The sequence below is a fragment of the Cucumis melo genome, chromosome 12 (assembly GCF_025177605.1).
Source record: "Cucumis melo cultivar AY chromosome 12, USDA_Cmelo_AY_1.0, whole genome shotgun sequence".
Lineage (NCBI taxonomy): Eukaryota > Viridiplantae > Streptophyta > Magnoliopsida > Cucurbitales > Cucurbitaceae > Cucumis > Cucumis melo.
This window is the reverse complement of record NC_066868.1, coordinates 8,026,087-8,041,167: the sequence shown is the minus strand read 5'-3', so window position 1 is coordinate 8,041,167 and position 15,081 is coordinate 8,026,087. Positions and strand designations below refer to the sequence as shown.

The 15,081-nt window shown below is 32.3% G+C and overlaps 1 protein-coding gene across 1 annotated transcript; it reads right to left on the bottom strand.

Annotated features, from left to right (window-relative positions):
- Positions 1-2,768: 2,768 nt before the first annotated feature.
- LOC103501034 (E3 ubiquitin-protein ligase WAV3-like) lies at positions 2,769-7,850 on the bottom strand. Its single transcript, XM_008464528.3, has 2 exons — positions 7,298-7,850; positions 2,769-5,086 (listed from the first exon to the last, which is right to left on the bottom strand). Exons 1-2 carry the CDS (start codon positions 7,529-7,531, stop codon positions 3,149-3,151), a joined length of 2,172 nt encoding a protein of 723 aa, XP_008462750.2. The 5' UTR covers positions 7,532-7,850; the 3' UTR covers positions 2,769-3,148.
- Between the last annotated feature and the right edge of the window lie 7,231 nt (positions 7,851-15,081).

Genomic DNA, 15,081 nt, shown 5'->3' with positions numbered 1-15,081 from the left:
ACCACAATTGATAGCCTAATTAAACATACACATTTTCATTCAACTCACCTTGTCTCGATAGCAACAGTTGCATTACAGAGAACAAAAATATAGATCGAGTTTTTCATGCCAATATTCTAAACTACCAGAAAGCCTAAAATATCACACAATCAAAAACTATCATTGAGAAATCAACAAATAACATAAATCTAACCCTAACAACGAAATCAACAAATAGAAGAAGAAACCAACAAAGTCAACAAAAAATGGAATCACACAAAGAAGGTTTTAAAAACCTAAGTCAATGAGTTAGAATTTGAAGCAGTAATTCGGGCTAAAATATGTTATAACAAACAGAAAAAGGATTCAAAATTCAACCAAGGATATTCAATATTACTTATAAAAGATATCAATGATAGTAACTGAAAGCATATTTCTCAAATTAAAAACTATTGTTGATAGTAGTTATGAGAAAAAGCAGCTAACTATAGCAACTAATACCATATTTTTCAGATGCTAAAATGAAAACATCGCCTAATGTCATATTTTAGTATACTCTTCAATGGCTATCATTGATAGAAACTATTATTGGTAGCTGTTATCAATGATATAAACTAATGTCATATTTATCAAATTAAAAGCTATCATTGATACGATTTATTAGAGATAGCAACATATAACAACTATCAATTGCTATTACTGATAACCAGCTATCAATATTAGCTTTCAATTTGAGAAAAATGAGGAGAAGCATTTGTAATGGTGACAAGTTACTACCAATAGCAACTATCAGTGATATTCACTAGTTATAGCTATTAGTGATAACTTTCACTGTGACAAAATCGAGAAAAAATGTGCAAAATAAGCATTTTCCAAATTGAAAGCTAATGGCGATAGCCTATATCACTAAAAGCAGCTATAAGTGATAGCTTTTAATTCGAGAAATTCGACAAGAAGCTCTCAAAATGGTGGATGCAACAGGTTATTTTAGTTTTTTTTTTTTTTTGTTATATATACAATTATTTTATAGTTGAGCTATATATACACTATTATTTTATGTTTTTTTTTTTTTCATTTATGCAACTAACGCAAGCTATAACTTAAAAATTGTATCTATTTGACTTACTAACTTTATAAAGTTGTCATATTAAGATGACATTTTTTATTATTCAATATTAAATGAAAATTCCAATGATGGAATGGAATGGAATGTGAATGACAACTTTCTTTCATTTGTAATTTAAATGCAGTTAAATGATATATTATTTTATTTTTAAACAACATACAATTTGTTATATATTTTATATGACGACAAGAAATGAATGAGAAACCAAAGAAAACTCTCCATCAACGAGGAACTCAATTAATGATGCGACACAAAACACAAAACATACGTAGCACACAACACGTTTGGCCTACCACCAAGATTCAACTATAGTTGGATATTTTTTCTTTTCCAAACTTTTCTATTTAGATTTTAATCCTATATATCTTTTACACCATTTTATTGTTACTCACTTTCAATTATTTTGTTTTGATGTTTAAAATTCGATCAACCTTTTATATTTGGGAAACTTCTGTGAATGTAACAAAATACCAAATTTTTTACGATTCGTATAACAAAGCCCACAAAGTTAGCAATTTTTCAAATATTCTAGATTTTCCCTTTCATCTTTTTCTCTTCCTTTTCTTCCTCCTGTGATTTCTTTCCTCTTCTTTTTTTTTTCTGCGATTTATTTTCATCGTCTTTCTTCTTTCCTCTTCTTTTTTTTTTTTTTTTTTGCGATTTATTTTCATCATCTTTCTTATTTTTCAATTCTTTATTTATGTCGTTTAATTTTTCTTCCTTATTTTTCTCTTCTTTTTTCGATTTCTTTCCATCGTCTTTTTATTTTCTCTCTCCTTTTTTTCGTTGCGATTTCTTTTCATTGTTTTTCTTCTTTTCCTCTTTTTTTACGTCATTTACATAAAAAAAATCATTTAGATTAGAGTAGTCAACTGTAAAAAAAAAAAAAGATTGTGTATAAAGAATCTTGAAAAAAAGATCATTTAGATTGTAGTAGCCAAATGTAAACGATCATTTTAAAAAAAGTAAACGATCGTGTAAAAAAAATAAAAGATCGTGTATAAATAATCTTGAAAAAAAATCATTTGGATTGGAGTAGACAAATGTAAACGATCGTGTAAAAAAAATAAATCATCGTTTAGAGAAATCTAAACAATCCTGTACCAAAAGAATTAAAAAAATCATGTTCCAAATTTTGAAAAAAAAAATCATTTAGATTTGGAAACGATTGTGTAACCAAATTAAATGATTATATAACAAAACTAAACGATAAAATTGAAAAGATAAATTGTAGCCACATATAAACGATCGCTTACCAAACAATAACCAAATCTAAACAATCGCTAATATATTATACGTGCGTTGTTGACGACGTGATTGACGGGATATTTTTTATTTTTTTTACGATAGGTCTCTAGACTTTTTCCATTTTTGAAATTCTTCTATAAATTGTAAATATTTTACCGTTTTTTTATATCTTTGAAAAAAACCCTTTATATTTTATAATAACCATATTTTGCAATATGATATGATGGACCGTAAACACAGATTAGTATATCTTAGTTCATTATAAATAGATTGATATTTTGCTATATTTTATTAATCTTTTAGTTTATTTTATTATACTTAAAAATCACCGTCACGTCTCGGTAAAAACAATTAAAAGTTTAGAAAATGGAAATGAACAGAAAATTTTGCAAAGTGGTAAGAAAAAAAATAAAAATTGGAAAAGAATTAGGAGTAGATAACAAAGTTAGTGAGAAACTCACCACAATTATCCCATAATTCACTTCTATACCCCCAACCAAAATCACACTTGAGTAAACCAATCTCCCCAAACAAGTCCTTTTAACAATTGTTCACTACCCCCCACCCAAAATTAAAATATTTCACCCCCAATTCTTATTCATTTACAACTTACGACAAGGAAGTATACCCACCAAAACTCTAGGTAAATATATACCCCCAAACAAAACTTCAAATACCACAAAAAAAGATTAAAAAAAAAAAGGAGGATGAAAGGCAGGAAAAGAAAAAGAACAAAAAAAAAAACAAAAATGAAAATGTCTACAACAATGACAGGCAGGATGAAGTTTCCAGATGCTACCGTTGACGACTTCGAGCAGGAAATGTCATGGTAGGGCGGAGTGTTCTTTGGGGCCGAGGCGTTGGGTTCCCAGGTAACATGGTTTGAGAACGAGTCAACATGTCTACCATTGATGGGGTTTGGTAAGCTTGCACAAGGCTTCCATTGCGTGTTGAATCACCACGTGCAGTGGCTCGTTGCCATGAATGAGAGCTTAGTCCTGATAGAACGTACGCCCTTCCTGAAGCCTCGTAGATGCGTTGGTTTTCCATTCGTTCCTTCATCTCCTTCAGCTCAGCACAAAGTGCAGTGCACAAATGATCACCAGCTTGTCCTGAGATGGTTTCCGATAATGCCCTGTAACAATTCTCCAAGACAGAGACTGCATTGGCCAAATCACCACGTTCGGCTGCAACTCTTGCTTTGGCCATTGACTCCAAGGCATGAACCCGATTGCGTTGCCTGTCGACTTCTATTGATACAGATTGTTCTCCAATCTCATTTGGCCTTCTTATCTTTACTTCCTCGATGTCTTCTAAAATCACCATTTCATTCGTGATGGGATTTTGGTAAGTACATTTGACATTGAGCAATGACATCTCATCAAGGGAACCATCAACAGGTACATTGATTGTCACCAAAAAGTCTCTTTCTTCTTCAGCATACAAATCTCCAACATTTACAGTACCAATTCTCGAGCTTGCTGTGATGTTTGATCGGTAATTTCCTGCTTTCAGTGAACTGAGTTGCAAATTAGGATGAACACACTCAATTCTAACTTGAAGCTGCTGCACAACAACACTCAAGAGCCCTCCAATGCACTGCGCAAACGCATCCTGGATTGTCCTCTCTGCTTCTACAAATGAAAACGTTCCCCCAGAGATCTCAGAGATAGAGTGCATTGCCGTAGCATCATGGTCAGTACCAAAACCAAATGAATGTACAGGTATCTGCAGCGCTGTGTTGTTATTGCGATGGATTGATACTGGAAGAAGTGAAAGGTAGTCGGTTTCAGAATGTGAACTACCAATGCCAAAAGTATATGTATCCTGACCATCTGAAAGAAGCATAATACTACAAACAGGATTTTTCCACTTCCGATCCAATAATACTTTAGTTCCTTTGTTTAAGCCATCAACGATGTTTGTTCCACCATTTGAAACCAAAGAATTAATAGCTTGCAATGCCTGTTGTCGTCCACTTTCGTTCATCCGACGAAGAGGAAACAGGCGTCGTGCTGCAGAAGAGAAGGAAATTACTGAAAGCCGATCCGAGGGGCCAAGGTTCTGTATCACAAAACCCATTGCTCGTTTTAGCAAAGCAAGCTTAGTACCGGCCATGCTCCCACTGACATCAAGAACTGTAACAATGTCAACTGGGGCACGAGAACTTTGAGAGGGAAGAAACGAGGATTGATTTTCACAACAATGTTGCCTCTGATTTGCAAGACTAGCTTTGATATGCACTAGTACAGTGAAATTATCGTGAACTGCTGATCGAGCAACAGCTGAAACTTCAGGATATGTCTTAACCTCAATTGTTCCAGTAGAACCATCAACAGCATCTACAACAGATGTTCCTCCATCAGGGATGTCAGACTGATGATCTAGGACTTCATCATCATCATACAGACTTGGTTCAGGCCCATGAGATAGATTTGCTATCTGCCTAGATGCATCAATAGGTGGGGGACGAATCCTTCTTAAAACGGTCATCCAGGAGTCATCTTGTGGCCAATCAATTTGATTGATTCTCATCATTCCACTGGGAAGATCCGAAGCAGGGCTCTGGAAAGGAATTTCTTTCCATTTCGCCCTGCAAACTGGGCAAATTTGGTTTCCATGCTTAACATTTGAGGTTATGCAATGGAAATGAAATGAGTGGGAACACTCAGCAGTGAAGATAGCATGACCCTTCCCCGGCTTCATAGCAGTTAGGCAAATCGCACATGTCCTCTGCCATTTGAAATTGAAAGAAAAATTATGAGAAAAAAGAACCAAAAACTACAGAACAGCCTCTTTAGCTTTTTAACATGCAGTTTCAGATGATAAAATGAAAACATCACCAAATATTTATCATTACACAGAACAGCATACTTTACAGCTTCTTAGTATTTGCTCGAAGCGCAAGAAATTCTTTTGTAATTACCACTTCTTCATGATTCAATCCAATTTGAAAGCTAATCAAATCCTCTTGTGAGGAAGGGGTTCTCGCTTTCTGCTGCCTTGACTGTATTTTTTGGTAGTGGGAGAATTCTCTTACTGAGATTGGCATCATCATTGAGAATTTTTTATCTATTTTGTTGAAAGCTTTGTTAATATTTCGTTGTTACATCCGTACAAAGGCGAACAAAGCTGCACGTGCTTTAATAGTTTTTAGCATCATCTCAAGGTTGGTTTTGATTACAAAGACGTTTTTTTAAATTATATTATGTTCTCCCTCTCATTTGTAATGAGGAGATTAGGGAACGTTTTTTTGTGGTGTTTAGTTTTCTAAAAAAACAAATAATTAAAAAAAAAAATAATACTAACAACAACAAACAGTTTAAGTTATTAAAACGTAAATACATAGATAAACAAATCAACTCTCTCTTTGAGTATAGACATGTCAAATTCAAGAAGATGCATAAACTTTGAACTTCCGAGGTTGGTTAATGTTAACATAGTTTCTAAAATTTTCTTTACAAGCGCAATTATCCTACCTTGAGTGAAAAGGTAAGACTTCCTGCCAAATTCCTAACTTAAACCATTCACTTAGACTTAGGCTAGACATCTTTGGCATACGCACTAAAGAAAAATGGAAAGGTCAATTTGCTTAAAAGCTAATTATCTGCAGGTACTTTTGGTATTAACTTTCGGTTTTTTCTTTTTGCCTCCAAACTCCAAAGGGTATTTTTCAACTTACCTTTCCCCATCCCCCATACTCGTGAGAGAGAAAGAAACCAAACTCAAACAGTAGGCGTTTCTTGGATAAAAGTAAAATTTCAGAAGAAAGTTTAGAAGGCAACGTGATGCTACAGTGTCCTTTTGCCTTGTCCAGCTCATTTCTCAAGACCATGTATCAAAAGAATAGACAATTTAACAACACAACCCCCTAACAAGAATATACATATTTCAAGAGCTTTATTAAAAAGAAAATACTCATCATTACCACTGTAAAACACAATGGTAAATCTTCTAAGCAGAATAAAAAAGGGAAAAAGTCAATATTAGGTAATAGAGAAGGACTTGATGGAAAACCAACAAACAGTCAACTAGGTAACTTTCCAAAAGTTAGAATAATTAAGTAACAAATAGAGGATATAAAACAAAAGAAAGAAATAAAAAGAAGAGACCATATAAGTCCATTAAAAGAAGTGAAAATTATGGGTTGCCACATAAAAATATTGTACTTTGAATTCTTTTTACTATTCACCTAAGTCTAGCTTATTATGGTGATTGGTGGAAGTCATACAATGAAGGTGGGGGTGGGTCCATTGGCTTTTCAAAAATCACCATTGAGGAGCAAAAGGGAAAAAGCTCATGGTGCTGACAATGCAAACCACTTCTCTCACTTCAGGTGAGGATTGAAAAGTAAAGGCAGAGAGACAGAGTTACTTCACTAATAAGCCAAAGGTTTAATGGTCCTTGAAGGGACTACTCCACTTTACCATTCCCCACATAAATTCATGTAATTGAAAATAACATTACAACTCGTCACATTGAAGCCACAAAGTAAAAACAGATAAAAGTAGTACAAAACAGAAGAACAGTGTTTTTCTTTCCCTTGTTATCTTTTCAGAGGCAATTGTTCGTGAACACAGAAGGATATTCCAATGATTTTTTCTTAAACAGATATAATTAGTTTCCTTTCCACATAGTTCTCTTGGATTACTACTCATATCCAACAATCTTAACGGCATAATATACTTCAATTTAACTTACCAAAAATCTTCATAAACCAAAAAGGAAGCAAACAAAAATCCTTCAGCAAATTTATTCACAAAAAATTTCTTAACAAAAAAGCTAGTAAGCTGAAAGAAAGCAAAACCAAGAAGAAAACTCCGTAAATACAAGTTCAAAAATAAATAAATAAATAAGTTAAAAATAGTTTTGCATCAGTACAACGACAAGATAAACACCAGCAGAAAACCAAAAATCTATCAAAAAGGACCAACCCCAACAAACCTTAGATGATCTGGTTGAAGATTTCGAGAGCCTGAGACCGGAAGACGACGAAGTAGGTGTCGCTGCCGGGCGACAATCAGAGCTAAAACTAGCCGAAGAAAGCAAATTCGGCGGTGCGGCGGCGTCAGAGGACCTAGAAGCGATGGAAGGCAAAGAGTCATGGAGATTCCGAGGGCCATAGAGGCACATATTCAAGCCAAGTGCTACTTTCACCTTCTTCCAAGTGGAACCCATGATTCAAAATTCAGATCTAAGGGCGAGAAAATCTAAGTAAATCCAAGTGGGTATGACAGAAAATGAAAATTTTCAAGAACACTGAGGCGAGAAGAGAGCATAGTGTGAAGAAAATTGTGAAGGGGATAAGGAATTTTTTATGAAGAAATGGAAATGGGTAAGAGAAAATTTTGAAAAATGCTTCAACTGGGAGAAGTGAAGACCATAGGAATAGGCAAATTGTGACAAAGAGGAGAGAGGGTTTTGAGATTTGACCTTTTTTTTTTTTTTTTTTTTTTGGTTTTATGGGTTTGAGAATGGAGAAAAGTAAGAGCTTGAGAGTTTCAGCGGTCCTTTCTACAAAGACAATCGTAAATTTTAGTATATTCAAACTAAGAATATTCTAATTAATGCTTCAATAACTTCCTGCACATCTTATTTATTGTATAATTAATTTTCATTGTTTTCTTTTTTTATATGTATGTATATATATGTATACATAACTATCTTTTTTAATACAATAATGATGATAGATTAAAGTTTAAACCTTCCATTTTGAAACAGGAAATTAATGTTTATTTGGCTAAAATAAATTACTAGTTAACGTTAGTTTTGTATAATCGTAAATATCATTTGTATGTTTGTATAATCGTAAATATCATTTGTATGTACAACACATCAATTCAAAGTTTTCTCCATATTTCTTCCTGTTTTTTGTATGCTTTCATTTTATAACATGTTATCAATGGAAATCTATTGCATTTTTATTTCAATTAAATGTAGACTTTTATTTTTACTTTTATCATTTATGACCTACGACTTTGGTATGTTTCAATAATGCATACGTTTATACAACCTTTTGATTAAATTTAATAGCTAAATAGCATTCTTCAATAAAAATGTATAACATAGAGTTAGCTATATATTTAATTATCTTCAAAGAATAATTAATATGAGCTTAGTTTACTATAACAAATCAAATCTAATAGCAATATGTATATGCAATTTATTTATTACGCACACATAAGAATTCACCTCAAACATGTTACTTATTTACATAAAGAGAAAGGTTATATCATAGCAGTATGCAAAGGAAACCATAACTACTACTTACACAAATCATATTGAATTTTAGCAATTTACGACATTAGTCAAGAAATATATATGCCTAAAATCAATTACTCAATATATTTAAAAAACGTGTGATTTGTCTTTTAGCAAAGATTATTCAATAAAATTATATTAAAACAATAAATTATGTATAACCTAATCAAAGGAGTATATGCTGTTCTACGATCTAAATATAATGCCCTTAGTTTGGAATTAATGGAAATGATTGTTGGAATTTAATTTGAATCAATTAGATGAAATATCATCCGTCTTTGCAAATTTAAAAAATATTAATTCTTAAAGTTAGGAACGAGAGTTTCTAAAATATAAAAAATAAATAAATAAATAAAAATAAAACTACTTACAAAATATAACAAAATCTATCGAATTATCTATAGTCATATGTTTGAAACTCCAAAATTTGAAACTACTTACAAAATATAACAAAATCTATCGAATTATCTATAGTCATATGTTTGAAACTCCAAAATTTGAAAAGAGAATGGTTCTAAAATAGGAAATGATTTCAAATATTGTTTTTACTTCGCAACTTTCTACAAAAATACTTAGATTTCATAGGATTTCTAGTAAATTGCATGATTGATCCCGTCATCTTCTTATTTTTAATCAACACATCGGTAGATAAAAGCTTTTATTAGTAAATGCTTAACTTTCTTTTCCTTTTCAATTATCATTCGAACATGAAACTTTCCATATATATTCATTTCAAATATTTCTTGTTCCAAACAAAATAATTAATTTAAAACCTACTTCTTCAACTTTCTTTTAAATCCAGACGGATGGTTAAGGTTTTTTCATATTGATAATAAGTACACTTAAAAAAAAGTTCAAAAGTATTTTAATTTTCTATATATGATTAGAAGCTGTCGGACAATTATGTAATGATAAAACTAAAAAAGACTATTTACCAAAAATATATGATCCGTTGTTGAGTGGTCCTTACCGGAGACGAATCAATTTAGTTTTAATATTCTCAATGCTAAATTGCTAGCAACAACATAATGGAGGCAGTCAATCAATATAGATTGATCCAAAATCTGATTCAAATCCAATATTATGGGTACATAAGAAATGTATTGAATCGATTCTTTTTAATGAATAGATACGATCGCGACTTGGAATATGGAATTCAAAGGGATCAAATAGGAAATGATACTCTGAATCATAGAACTATAATGAAATATACGATCAACCAACATTTATCAAATTTCAAAAAGGGTCAGAAGAAATGGTTTGATCCTCTTATTTTGATTTCTCCAATCGAGAGATCCATGAATCGAGATTGTTGAATAAGAAATTTTGGAATCAATCACAAATTGCCACATCATTTACTAAAATAATTATATTTGGGATTAACTAAAAATTGGAATGTGTCTCAAATTAAATTTAAAGACAAATTGGACAATTCTAATGATGTCACGTGTCTTTATTATGACAATTGGGTCAAATTAATTATTAAATATTATTTAGTTAGGCTAAAATTCAATTGAGCCCAAAAATAAGCTTAATTTAGCCTAAAATAAAATATGACCCAAATCCATGTGATTGAGCCCATGGGTATGGTCCATGGACCAGAACAGGCTCAAGTCCATAAAAGCCCACCAGGGAACTCTATAAATAGAGGAGTTCTCTTCATTTGTGGGGGTTGGAAATTTTTGACTCCATAAGGTCTAAAGAGGATTCTCCCAAGAGATAGAAGCCTCCTCAACTCCTGAAGTCAACCAACCTCGAAGATCAAAGTTCTTTGACTTTCTTCCAAGACTCCAACTTCAAGAACACCCTCGAAGATTGAAGCTTCTTTGAAGATACAAACTTTCTTTCAAGACTCCAACTTCAAGAACACCCTCAAAGATTGAAGCTCCTTTGAAGATACAAGCTTTCTTCCAAGTCTTCAACTTCTAGAACACCTTCGAAGATTGAAGCTCCTTTGAAGATCCAAGCTTTCTTCCAAGTCTCCAACTTCAAGAACTCCTTCGAAGATTGAAGCTCCTCTGAAGATCCAAGTTTTCTTCCAAGTCTCCAACTTCAAGAACACCTTCGAAGATTGAAGCTCCTTTGAAGATCCAAGCTTTCTTCCAAGTCTTCAACTTCAAGAACACCCTCGAAGATTGAAGCTTCTTCGAAGATACAACCTTTCTTCCAAGACTCCAACTTCAAGAACATCACGTGCTTCGCTTCCTCAAATCAAGCGTAAGCATCCAGACGAGAGAGAATCAGAGGATCAAATTCTAGAGATTGAACCACATCGCATCAAATCAACATAAATACAACATCAACACAAGTTCAACTCTACGAACCAAATTTCTTCGGAAATCTCGTGTGAACAGGGATCTGCTCAAAAAAATAACTACAAAATTAAAAAAAAAACTTTTTAAATGCTTTATCATTAGACAAGATCAAGTGTAATGAATTTTTTAAATAGACAAACTATTTGCATTTCATGGCAAAATCAAGTATAATAGACTTTTGTTCTTAGTTGTTTTTATTATTATTATTATTATAAAGTGTAAATAGTTTGTACTTTTTATTATTCTTAAAAAAAAAAGCATCTTGGTATATTGGTAAATTTGTTTAAAGTTTTTGGTTTGAAAAGAATATATTTTAAAATATATTATACATATATTTCGTTATTTTAGGTTCATATGACGATTTCCTTTAACTTTTTTTTTCCAATTTAACGATAAGTTTGGAACTTTAGAAGGTTTAAGATTTTTTTTGTTTCTTGTTGACATAGAACATTGCATCCAAAATTCTATGCAAGGGATAATATTGAACTCATTTTGGACGAAGGATATTTTGTTTTAAAAGAAATTTAAAGCAGTTTTCTTTTCACACAATTACAAAGTTTAGAAGTGTTTTTGTATAATTCAGTCGTTTCTAGAGAGGTTCTGTAACGACCCAACTCTTTATACTAAGCTGAGGTCATTACTAAAAAGAAACAATAACAAACACTATTTTTTGAAAGGAGGGAAGACTAAATTTTCATTAAAAACGAAATATTAAAACATTAAAACATAGACGCGGAAGCAAAACTGAGTCTCCATATGGCATGTCACGGATCCTTCTCTGTCGCTCGCCAGTTTTCTCTACCTTCACCTTCGCCTGAAATATTAAACATAGAAAGAGTGAGTATAAACATATACTCAGTAAGGGACCTACTACTAGTCCCGCTAGGTGTCTGTTAACTTCCCATTAGAGTCTTGTAAAGAAGTACCCAAGAACTGGCACGTTTTCGAACACGTGCAATCTGTGATCACGTAGGAACAAGCTGGTCTCTGGTGAACCCAAGGGAACACCTAAGACGATCGGGCTGTGAGTGATCCTGTCGAATCACTCAAATCATGTCTATGTCAATGTCAATGTCAGACTGGCGGTCCCGTCGGACTACGCAGTCATAAGTGTGAGCGATCTCGTCGGATCTCTCAAATCATGTCTGTGTCAATGTCAATGCCAGACTGGTGGTCCCGTCGAACTACGCAGTTCTAAAAAGGTGGTGATCCCGAAGGACACCCATGCAGATACGACTCTAATAGACAAAGTTAACAGAACACCTTATCCATAGCATGTAGCACAACATAACATCATAACATGGCATGAATATTAATCTTAACGTGCTTAATCATGTGATTAATATATCATGCATCAACAACCATCAGCATCAATCTACCAGTCATTAACATAACATCAGTCATCATCATCATCAATCATCAACATAATAATCTCAGTCATCATCATCAAAATACTACCAGTCATAACATGACATCAATCATCATCATCAATCATCCATACAATGACAGTCATCATCAATAGCATCAAGTTATGCATTTTAGCTACCACCAATGCATAATCATAATTACATGTTGTAACGACCCAACTCTTTATACTAAGCTGAGGTCGTTACTAAAAAGAAACAATGACAAGAGACACTTTTTTGAAACGAGGGAAGACTAAATTTTCATTAAAAAAGGAATATTAAAACACTGAAACATAAACGCGGAAGCAAAACTGAGTCCCCATATGGCATGTCACGGATCCTTCTCTGTCGCTCGCCAGCTTTCCTTTACCTTTACCTTCGCCTGAAATGTTAAACATAGAAAGAGTGAGTATAAACATATACTCAGTAAGGGACCTACTACTAGTCCCGCTAGGTGTCTGTTAACTTCCCATTAGAGTCCTGAAAATGGTACCCAATCTCTGGCACGTTCCCGAACACGTGCAACATGCGCTCCCGTAGGAACGAAAATCTGGTCTTTGGTGTCCCGGGGGAGCACCTAGGACATGCTGGTCTGTAGTGAACCCGGGGGTAACACTAAGACAATCGGGATGCGAGGACCCCGTCGAATCACTCGAATCATATATATATCCATGCTAGACTGGCGTCCCGTCGGACCACACAGTCCTAAATAGGTGGTGATCCCGAAGGACACCCATGCAGGTACGACTCTAATAGACAAAGTTAACAGAACACCCTATCCATAGCATGTAGCATAACATAACATCATAACATGGCATGAGTATTAATCTTAACGTCCTTAATCATGTGATTAATATATCATGCATTAACAATCATCAACAGTCATCAACAACATACTACCGGTCATTAACATAACATCAGTCATCATCATCAATCATCAACATAATAATCTCAGTCATCATCATCAACATCAATACAATGACAGTCATTATCAGTAGCATCAAGTTATGCATTTTAGCTACCATCAATGCATAATCATAATTACATGCGGTCTCTTAAATTCAGTTCGAAGGTCTAGTAGGAGAATCTCTTACCTTGAGATTTTAGCCAAACAAAGGTACTCCCTAGTTGACAGTAAAATTCTCCAATTAACTTGATCCTAATCATAAAGGAAAACTTAGTATCTTAATTAATGAAATTAGCAATTGGCTAACATCCAAAAATTCTCCCAAATTAATTAACTTTCTAAAAAAAAGGGGTTGAAACCAATTCAACCTTGATTGAGAAAAATCCAAGATTTAAATCTTAAAAAGCTTAGCCTATCGAACCTTTACAAAAACTCTAAATAGATCCAAAATTAAATTAATAAAATATTAATTTAATTTTATTGGCTTACTAAGGTTACTCAGATGAAGGTTGAAAAATCCTCTTATCCTTGATGAAAAATTCATCACTTTAAATCCTCAAGCTTCCAAAGAGACCAATCTTAACTTCAACTAATGAGGCGGCTGCGACAACGGAGGGTTATCTTAGAGAAGAAGATAAAGAACCTTTTTCTTTTTCCTTTATTTCCATCTTAAGAATTCTAATGCTATTTATAGACCCAAATAATAACAATAATAATAATTATTATTATTATTTCCTTTTCCTTTTCCTTTTAGGATATATATATATATATAATACCAAAAAAATATACATACATCTTTATTCCCATTATCTTTCCTAAATCAATGCCTTAATCTTAGGCATTTATAACTATTAGTAATAATAATAATACTTCTTTATTATTATTATTTTTCTCTCACCAAAATCTACAATAAATATATATTTATTTAAACCATTATTCTCTCTTATAAATAAATATATATCTTTTTTGTGCAATCAAATCAACCATCTCTCTCCTTATGGATTATCTTCTTTTCCAAACAAATATAATTATATTCTATCATATAATTAACTTCACTTTTCCATATTATAAATTAAATATATATATCCACATATATATACTCAATTAATTACAATTCCACCAAAACTAACTTTTCCCTCCAAAATCTCAAATTAACTTAAATCCTCAATTCTTTTAATCAATCAAATCTTTTCCAATAAATCACTTATAACTTCCAACATGAATTATCTTAACTCAACCATAACAACTTCACTCCATAAACAATATTTATCTTTCTACATAATAATTAATTATCTTCCACAATAACTAATTATTATTTATCTTTCTTCAAAATAATTAATTATCTTCCACAATAATTAATTATTATTTATCTTTCTCCAAAGTAATTAATTATCTTCCACAATAATTAACTATTATTTATCTTTCTCCAAAATAATTAATTATCTCCCACAATAATTAATTATTGTTTATCTTTCTCCAAAGTAATTAGTTATCTTCCACAATAATTAACTATTATTTATCTTTCTCCAAAATAATTATCTTTTCCTTAAATAATTATACTTCAACAAATATAATTATCTTTTCCTTTAACATAATAATTATATATATATTTCCACATATACATATAATTATTAAATCTCCAACAAACTTTCCACCCCACAATTTAATTAAATAACATCCATAATTATTTAATTAAATTCAACTTCAACAACACTAAAAATCCACAACTTCACTTAATTCTCTTAACTTACCATCTAATCAAAATCTCAACAAACAACACATGCCAAAATCTCTAATTAATTAAATATTCATCCAAGAAATATTTAATTAATTTCAATT